Genomic DNA, 9,365 nt, shown 5'->3' on the forward strand with positions numbered 1-9,365 from the left:
TCTTCCCACGTGTCCCTCTCAGTCCACTGCGGGCTCTGCTGCCGACCAAGATGCGTCTGATTGTCAGAGAGTTAAACAGTATGATGAATGTGAAGGGAAGGCAGACAACCCAGGCAACATGAAACCAGGCGTAGGCTGCCCCTGGTGGTGAAGAGAAGAAGCTTTCCCTTGTCCTGCAACCCCACTGCATCTTATTGATGATTTGCTGAGGTTCAAATGCAAAGAGAAATGGAATGTTCTTTATCCCCATCATGACACAGAATGATACTGTAACGGTCACTGCAGTTTTCTGGGTGCAATGGCTTGTTCTAAGCTTTTGGCAGCAGATAATTACAAACCTGTCAAATGTGAAGCTGACGGTGAACCAAACGGACAAGTCAATGGTGACGGTGGTTAAATATAAAATTAGCTTGCAAATGGGAGTTAAGGCCAATAATGAAAATGGAAAATGAAAGGTGAAAATGTGATATAGCATCACGTTGATGAGCATCACCAATAGATCTGCTGTTGCCATGGCTACCATGTAGACAGAGATACACTTGGAAAGGCCACAGTTTCCTTTGAAAAGAATCACGATCGTCATCAGGTTTGCTGTAGAATTTAAAAAAAAACACAATTACTGAAATACCTTGTTAAAAAAATCTATTAATTAGCATTAGTCATGATACTGGCAACAGTGAATTCGAAATGCTCACCAGGAATACCAAAGGCAGCAAGAATCGGGTAGTAAGTTGTTTTTATCAACAGAATAACTGACTGTCCCATTTTATGTGGATGAGATAATTCTATGTTAGCTCTAAGCCTCTGGTTAATGGAGAAACCTGTGTTTATAGATGCTTCAATTCTCCCAAGAGTCAACCATTTGTAATTACAGTTGGTAATAATTATGATTGAGCAATGCATGGACTTAAGTAGGTTGTTATGTTTGATACATCAGATTGCAGAAGACACTATTACAACGGTGTTTACTGAGAAAATTAAATCCCCCTGTGCACCTGCTAAATCTGTTTCTACGGGACGAATGACAACAGCCACTTGGAGTCTCATCATTACAACCCAGGGACCCCATATTCTAAATGAGGAGACAGTTTCAGACCAGGCAGTGACATCAATTCGAACAAACCTGTGAATAACTCGATCCCACAATACAAGTAATGACTGAGGCCCTCTGCTTAATGATATGCTTCACTTCAACTTGAGCTGACCATCTCAGCCTCTCACTCACTTACATTTATAATAGGGGTCAGCACGTCCCTCCAGTACAAGTGACACTTGAAACTATGATATATCTAACCCTCCTGCTTTTGCCCCACCACTGGTATGAATTTCATCTGAAACAACACAATTAATCGAATCAAACAAAACAAACAGGCAACACCATGGAGTCAGCCGCAGTGACTGCGATTGTGGGTGTGTTCCCCATGTGGACTGGAGTAACCGATAGGCATGTGTTGCAAATCCTCCAGGTGTGGACAAAAACTACCAGTGGAGGAATATGCAGTTTTGCTCTGCTCACACATTGGGAGGAGCTGGTGTTGGACTAGGGTTGGTGGACAAAGTTAAAACATGCAATGCCAGGTTATAGTCCAACAGGTTTGTTTGGAAGTATTCGTCATGACACTCATCTTTTTTTGTTAGAAATTGTCTTATGGTCCGGCTCCACAGTTACTGGGTGAAGGAGCAGTGCTCTGAAAGCTAGTGCTTCCAAATAAATGCTTTCCTTTACAGGTAGTTCGATAACGCAGTTCTCATGCAAGTTGGTGTATTAGAAAATTGTGCAATATAAGTAATTGTTCATACAGGAAAGAGTTAGGGGTGAACCACAAAGCATTAGTAAAGTCCAAACAAAAATAGTTAGCCTAACAAATGTAGCATAGTCTAATTAAATCTTTAAATTATACATATATTATTGTGAACTTACCACATGAGTACTAAGATTACTGACAATAGCACTGTACCTTTTATGAAACTCTTCACCAGAAAGCATGCAGGCTGACCACATGATACTCATGTGCAAGTCAGGGTTCTAAATGTAGACTACAAATTCTTGTTTCAAGGCTTGCAGAGCTGATTGCATTCCTGTTTTAGCTGAACACACTGAATTTGCATTTTCCAAACAGATCCTGAAGCTGTTTTGCTGTTCAGCTGATGTGAGGGTTTATAAAATTATTTGGTTATACAGTCTTACTGTTGTCACTATCAGGTTCATAGCTCCTTGAAAGTGGAGTCGCAGGTTGAAAGGATAGTGAAGAAGGCGTTTGGTATGCTTTCCTTTATTGGTCAGAGTATTGAGTATAGGAGTTAGGAGGTCATCTTGTGACTGTACAGGATGTACAGACCACTGTTCGAATATTGTGTGCAATTCTGGTCTCCTTCCTATCGGAAAGATGTTGTGAAACTTGAAAGAGTTCAGAAAAGATTTACAAGGATGTTGCCAGGGTTAGAGCATTTGAGCTACAGGGAGAGGCTGAACAGGCTGGGGCTGTTTTCCCTGGAGAGTCAGAGGCTGAGGGGTGACCTTATAGAGGTTCATAGGGGGGCATGGATAGGAAAAGTGGTCTTTTCCCTGGTGTGAGAGTGTGGTTCAGAACTACAGGGCATAGGTTTAGAGTGAGAGGGGAAAGGTATAGAAGGGACCTAAGGGGCAACTTTTACACGCAGAGGGTGGTACGTGTATGGAATGAGCTGCCAAAGGATGTGGTGGAGGCTGATACATTTGCATTATTTAAAAGGCATCTGGAAGGCTATATGAACAGGAAAGGTTTAGAGGGGCATGGGCCAAGTGCTGGCAAAGGGCACTTGATTAGCTTGGAATATCTTGTCACCATGGACGAGTTGGGTGGAAGGGACTGTTTCCATGCTGTACATCTCTGTTACTCTATGATAATTGCTGGTCTTTGAAAATGCCAGCCAGTAAGCCCCTCCCTCCTAGGGAATACATCCAGTTCATTTCTGGACTTAGCACTTGTCTTAATATTCTTGTCCCTGAAACAAAAATTGGAGAATAAGGTCTTTTGTCACAGACAGCTCACATTTTAACTCCTCACAATATCATGCTGCTAACCAGTGGCTGTGCCCCTTGGTTCTTTTATCCACAACTTTTCAGTCATGCTGATCAGAGATGTTATTACACAAGCTAGAGCAGATGGGTCTGGACCCCAGGTCTCATGGCTCAAAGAAAGGATCACAACCACTCCCAAAAGAGCTCCCAGTGCCTCTGTCGTACAGTGGAAGGTTTACCAGCCCCAGTTGCCCCCGTAGGAGGAACTACCACATGATAAAATGCTGGCCCTCAATGTCACCCCAACACATTGCAAAGAGCTGAAAATAAAACGTCACATGTGTTTGAGCCTTCGAAGACTGTGATCAGACAGATCAGAGTGAGGGTGGGATGGAGAATGACAATGTGACACGATTGGGCTGTTATTGTCATGTTTCCTGAATGAACACAAGTGCTCAGTCAAGTGAACACCAAGTTGGAATTATTTTCCACAAAGACAGGAAGTGGATTATTGAACAGTGAGGACAGTGTATCGACATTTTAAAAGGGGCAACAGATTTGATGGATTTCTGTCGGGACTCTTCGGGATCCAGGGACTGAGAAAGGAGGCAGTGAGATGGTTGATTTTGTATCTCTTCCCTTGACACACACAGACGCTATTTCTAGTCTGTGGTACAAGTCCCAAAATGCACTTCCGTAACTGGACTGATTCTAATGAGCATCCCCCACAATGCGGACCAAATCATGAGAAAATAATTTATTCACCCTCTTTCACTCTGTTATTACAGTTAAATCACTTGATGGATGAACCCACTTAAATCTTTTCAGTCCTTCCCCAGAGAATAGATTATTCTTCAAGCTGAAAAATAAATTGCAATAATCAATAAAGAGTAGCTTCTTACATTGATGATGCTTAAAGATATAACTTTTTAAACTGATTTTATTTACTGCACTTTTTAGTACTGTTGTATTTATCAAAGAGAGATATCCAGCTGGTGAGTATACAGCTATTGAGATTTCCTAATTGTGATTTAGAATCTTGATTTATACAACATGGAAACAGACATTTCTCTCCAACTTGTTAATGCTGCCCAGATATCCCAATCAAATTTCGTCACATTTGGCAGGGTAACTATTTGTGAGACCGATCATATACTTGCGAAGGATCAAAAATTAAGTTTAAATCAGTATTCTGTGTGTCTTGGTGGAAAACTGTTTGCGTTAACATAGACGTCTGAGAAAATGTTCTCGGCCTTTATGTTAGGCCTGCAAAATACCTGGTACCCTTCAGTTACTGTTGTCGGAGGCGATACATTTACTAAAAATCAAATCATCAGGACAGCACAGTGGCTCAGTGGTGAGCACTGCTACCTCATAGCACCAGAGGCACGGGTTCGATTCCAGCCTCGGCGACTGTCACATTCTCCTTGTGTCTATGTCGCTGTGCTCCAGGTACTTCGGCTTCCTCCCACATTCCAGGTTTGAGTGAATTGGCCATGCTAAATCACCCATAGTGTTCCGGGATATGTAGGTTAGGTTCAATAGTCAGTGCTAAATGCACAGCAATATGGTAAGAAAATGGGTCTGGGTGGGATACTCTTTGGAGGTTTGGTGTGGACTTGTTGGGCCGAATGGCTTGTTTCTTCACTGTTGTGGTTCTCTTCGATCTGTGTTTATTCCACAAATCAGAGCACATAAATTATGGAAGAAGAACATTTACATTACAAACTCACTTGATTTCAGTCATTCGTGTGCAATTCTGAATGAACTGGGATAGTGCAGGAACAGATTGATCTGTCAGCCTGTTGGCATGGTCACCATTCAGATCATCATTGCTGATGTCCAGTTTTAACAACACAGTATTTTCACGAAGAGCAGAGGTTAAGATTTCCACACAGCCATCTGTGAGATTATTGGATTTTAAGCTGTATTGATTGAAGGAAAACACAAATTACATTCCCAGTAACATTCAGAGATGAAAATGTCAAAATAAAGACAAACTTGCAAGGAATCACATTAAACTTCCAAGTTAATTGTAATTGTTGTTTTATCAGCTGTTCTTATGTCTAAATTAGTACCAGAATACTAGAAATGGAAGTGTAGCATTTGCTGATAATTACTAACATGTACATTAAAATTTGTGTAGATAAATAACTTGTATTGCTTGATATAGTAATTACTTACGACAATGTCTCTATTTTGCAATATAAATACTTTAGAATGGCAGAGAGATGTGTCACTCCCAAATCACCCAGGTTATTCATGTTGAGTCTGACAAAAAATAAAAAGAAATAACACATAGGGAAAAATTAGTAGGATTGGAAATGTTCACAGGTCTATTGTGTTACTGGTGGTTTGGAGATACACGATAGGAAAGAGTGAAGTGAAATTTGATTTAGTTTTAAGGCTTGTATCTATTTGTTTTGGTATGAAAATATTACTGAGCGTCAGAGGGTACAGATCCTTCACTCAATTGTATTTCTGATGTCTGGAAGTAGAATGTATGACACTTAAGAAAAATTAGATGCATAATGCGCACCAGAATGGATGGCTGAACAAAGTTAATTGCACTGAAAGGACAGAAGAATCTTCAAAACCAAGTTACAGAGTAAAAGGGAACAGCAAGCAATCTTGATGGGTTTTTAATGGTATGAAGGGAAGGTTTAGTTGGGTTTTACCGCGGCATTTTATTCGGAGTCTCGCTTCTTTTCAGATGTGTTAATGGCCGAGAGGTTGGTGCTCAGGGAAAAAAAAGAATTCCAGTATACGATTTCCGCTGATAGAGTATTCTAGAGCTAGACATAATCTGAGAATTAGGACCCAGACTGTTTAAGAAAGACGTGAGGAATCACTTCTACACACAAAGGTTGGGAGAGTTTTGTAACATTGTTCCACGGATGGCAGTGGATTAGTTGTTGATTTTAAATTGGAGTTAGGTATCTGTTTGTTGAACAAAGGTTCTAATGAATATGGGCCAAAGGCAGCTATGTGGAGTTAGGACACGGATCAGCCTTTGAATGGCAGAACAGCCTCAAGGGGCCGAATGGCCTTCTCCTGTTCTGATGACTGTTCAAACATGACCAACAAGGTAATCAAAGTCTTGTCATGTCTGACCAAATAATGCCATCGGGTGCTATTTTCTAATCACAAAGTGTGTGGATAAAACTATCCCATAAACAACCCCCTCATTATTCTCATCACATTACCCAGCATCGCTGGGAACAGTGTTGTACACTTTGGCATCACAGATGCACATCTTCCATATACAGTAGTATTTTATTGTCCGCCTCTATAACTCTACAGATATGGGCAATGTGCAAAAGGGGAGACAATTTGAGTGATTAAATCAAAGAAGCAAAAGGTCTTTTCAATGTGTAGTCAGATTTTCTATTCTTAAGATCTGTTTACTGACAAATCATTGCATGAGGTGGTATTATACCGATGGTTTGATTATGTTTAGCGATTTCATGTCATCATGATTTCATGAATGGTTTGACAAGATCCTGTCCTTGATTAATGTAACATGAGTTATTTATAGATATTGCCCCAGATACTGCTGCATCCCGTTATGATGTTACAACGTTATTAAATAACGGTGTTGCATTACCTGAGTACCTCGCATTTATGTAACACTGACTCCAGCTGGTGGATGCCCTCATTTCCTATCCCACAACCGTCCAGATCCAGCTCCTCAATCTCCTGAACCATCATTAAAGCTTTTGACAGAACCGTACAGTCAAAGGTTTTATGAGGGCACTTTGTGAATCGTAATGTCTTCATTGGAGTTAAGACATCTTTTAGCAGCATGGCATCACCAAATTCAAGGAGACAATGCAATATTTCAAGGAGACCTTTTTGGTTTCTCTCACTTTCCAGGTTCTGCACATAACTGTTGAATTTTTCTTTCAGCCAGTCTGATACATTTGAAGCTGTTTCAGACTGTAGTTCTCCCCAGTAAAACCCAACCTGTTTCAATGAATTTGGTGATGAGAGGCCAATGAAGAAACGGGAAACAAATTTAAACCTGTCGTCCGTGCAGCTGTACCATTCAGTAAGTATTTTTTTCACTTGGTCAGCTGGTGTACTTTGACATTTAAACAGGGCAGCAACAAAATCCTTCAAAATGGGGTGAGTGAACACGTAGCTAATACCATCATTGTCTTGAATTTCTATCATAAATCCCGAGATCCAGTTGGAAATAGGGAGCTTGTGCTGTTTGAATTGGCCACTATTAAACACATTGGTTTTATTGCAAATTCCCCAGTAGGCTAAGCTACCCAATTTCAGAAGGACATTGTGAGCATTGACATCATCATAAAAACATTTCTTCAAAAGACAAGTGACATAAGTGAGGAACACCCTTGTACAGGTTGTGAATGCTGGTATCTGGGCTCCTTCTTTCTGCTGGGCTTCCAGTATTGAACATAGAACCGAGCAGAAGCGAGGATTATGGCACATGGCGTATAATTTCTCATCCTGATCAATAAAATCTGAAGCAAACTGTCCAGCTGCAGAGCAGCGATGAGAATATTCTTTCATCGTGTCTGCACTGAAGCCCAGGATATCGACAACTCGATTTAATCCGACTTTCTCAAGAGTCTGCAGTTTCCATGGGGAACTCGTTCCCAACACTGAGCAGCCTTTCAGCAACTGCCCTTTTATCAGACTGCACACAATGTGGGAGATTTCACACAAATGTTCAGGCCCGAAACTCTGAGATCCATCACCATTGGCACTTGGCACCTCAGTGATATCGATGGGTTTCTGGAAAAGATCCAAGTCATCGAATATGAACAGTATTTTCTCTGGTTTGTTCCACAGAAACTCTAAGTAGTTTGTGAAATTGGGAAAGAAATCTAATATCAGTTCATTTAAGCAGGTTTCCCCATCGATGGAATTCAATTTCTGAACTTTAAATGGAAAGATCACGTCAATCTCTCGGTACATTTCACCTGCTGCCCAGCCATGTATTATTTTCTGTATTATGGTACTTTTCCCAAAACCTGATGGTCCAATGATGAGAGTGGTCCCAGTGCCTCCCGTCTGATTACAATGTTTTCTCAGTAACCTATCTAACGGTATTTCTTCCCGATAATTTTGCTCAGCTTTCCTCCAGATTTCTCCACCTGCCGTACTCCTGGTCTTCAGTGTATTGTCTGTGTGTTCCTGCTCACCCAGTGAAGGAACAATAGTTACTTTGGTGTATCTTTCCCTCAGTGGAAATCTCCGAATTCTTCTGTTTTCTCCTGTGATTGTTAGATTCTCGTTCTTTTTGCGAAGGTAATCTTTGTGCTGCCGTTTTATATCTAAATTAAAATGTTCAGCAAGTTTACCATCACCATTCATATTGCTAATATTTATCAGAATGATACTATGAACAAAATGCAAACTGACAAATTACAGAAATATCTTTCGCAAAGAAATTCCCACGTTGCAATTGCTTTTGTGCCGATCTCTGTAATTGTGAAACTTGTGTTATATTGATCAACTGATTTGATCTAATTTTTTCACAGAAGCAGGTAGTGGTAATCTTACTGGGCTTGTGATCCAGAACCCCAGCCTCTAACTGCTGCCTTTATCCTGAAAACCTTTCTTGAGCAAGGCTGTAAAGTTTGTTATTCTCCAGCCCTCTGGCCCTTGCCCTGCCTCCAGGAAGGCTGAATGATTACGGCCAGTGTCCCTTCAGTTCTCACTCTCACTACATTCAGTATGTCGGGATGGACTTCACCAGGTCGTGATGCCTTGTTCATGTTAACAATCATCAGTTCATTCAACACGCCTTCCTCATCAATTTCAAACACCTCCCATGACAAAGTTACCTGCTCTGTCACAGCCTCCTTTGGAATATTCTGCAGAAGTTGTGATTAGTCGAGTTTTCTATTGGATGCTCTTGCCTCCCGTTTGCTAGTTCCTTTGTTTATTAACCTGGGCGATGTATTTATTCCCAAAGATTTAACACTGTGGTAGGGTAGAAGGTGAGAACGCCCCTGGTGCTCACCTTCCACCCTACCAACCTTTGCATAAACCAAATCATCCGCCGACATTTGCGCCACCTCCAAACAGACCCCACCACCAGGGATATATTTCCCTCCCCAACCCTCTCCGCCTTCCGCAAAGACCGTTCCCTCCGTGACTACCTGGTCAGGTCCACGCCCCCCTACGACCCACCCTCCCATCCTGGCACTTTCCCCTGCCACCGCAGGAACTGTAAAACCAGCGCCCACACCTCCTCCCTCACCTCCATCCAAGGCCCCAAAGGAGCTTTCCACATCCACCAAAGTTTTACCTGCGCATCCACTAATATCATTGATTGTATCCGTTGCTCCCGATGCGGTCTCCTCTACATTGGAGAGACTGGGCGCCT

General features: G+C 41.6%; 1 protein-coding gene across 1 annotated transcript in view; it reads right to left on the reverse strand.

Annotated features, from left to right (window-relative positions):
• Positions 1 to 6: 6 nt before the first annotated feature.
• Positions 7 to 9,365, reverse strand: part of LOC122544090 (NACHT, LRR and PYD domains-containing protein 9-like) — a 14,202-nt gene continuing 4,843 nt past the window's right edge. The window contains exons 2-6 of the mRNA XM_043683113.1: positions 6,609 to 8,307; positions 5,186 to 5,272; positions 4,735 to 4,926; positions 3,767 to 3,860; positions 7 to 591 (exon numbers count right to left, since the gene is read on the reverse strand). Of these exons, the coding sequence (XP_043539048.1) occupies positions 3,773 to 3,860; positions 4,735 to 4,926; positions 5,186 to 5,272; positions 6,609 to 8,307 (2,066 nt within the window). The 3' untranslated portion in view covers positions 7 to 591; positions 3,767 to 3,772. The remainder of the gene's footprint in view (positions 592 to 3,766; positions 3,861 to 4,734; positions 4,927 to 5,185; positions 5,273 to 6,608; positions 8,308 to 9,365) is intronic.

The sequence above is a fragment of the Chiloscyllium plagiosum genome, chromosome 46 (assembly GCF_004010195.1).
Source record: "Chiloscyllium plagiosum isolate BGI_BamShark_2017 chromosome 46, ASM401019v2, whole genome shotgun sequence".
Taxonomy (NCBI): Eukaryota; Metazoa; Chordata; class Chondrichthyes; order Orectolobiformes; family Hemiscylliidae; genus Chiloscyllium; species Chiloscyllium plagiosum.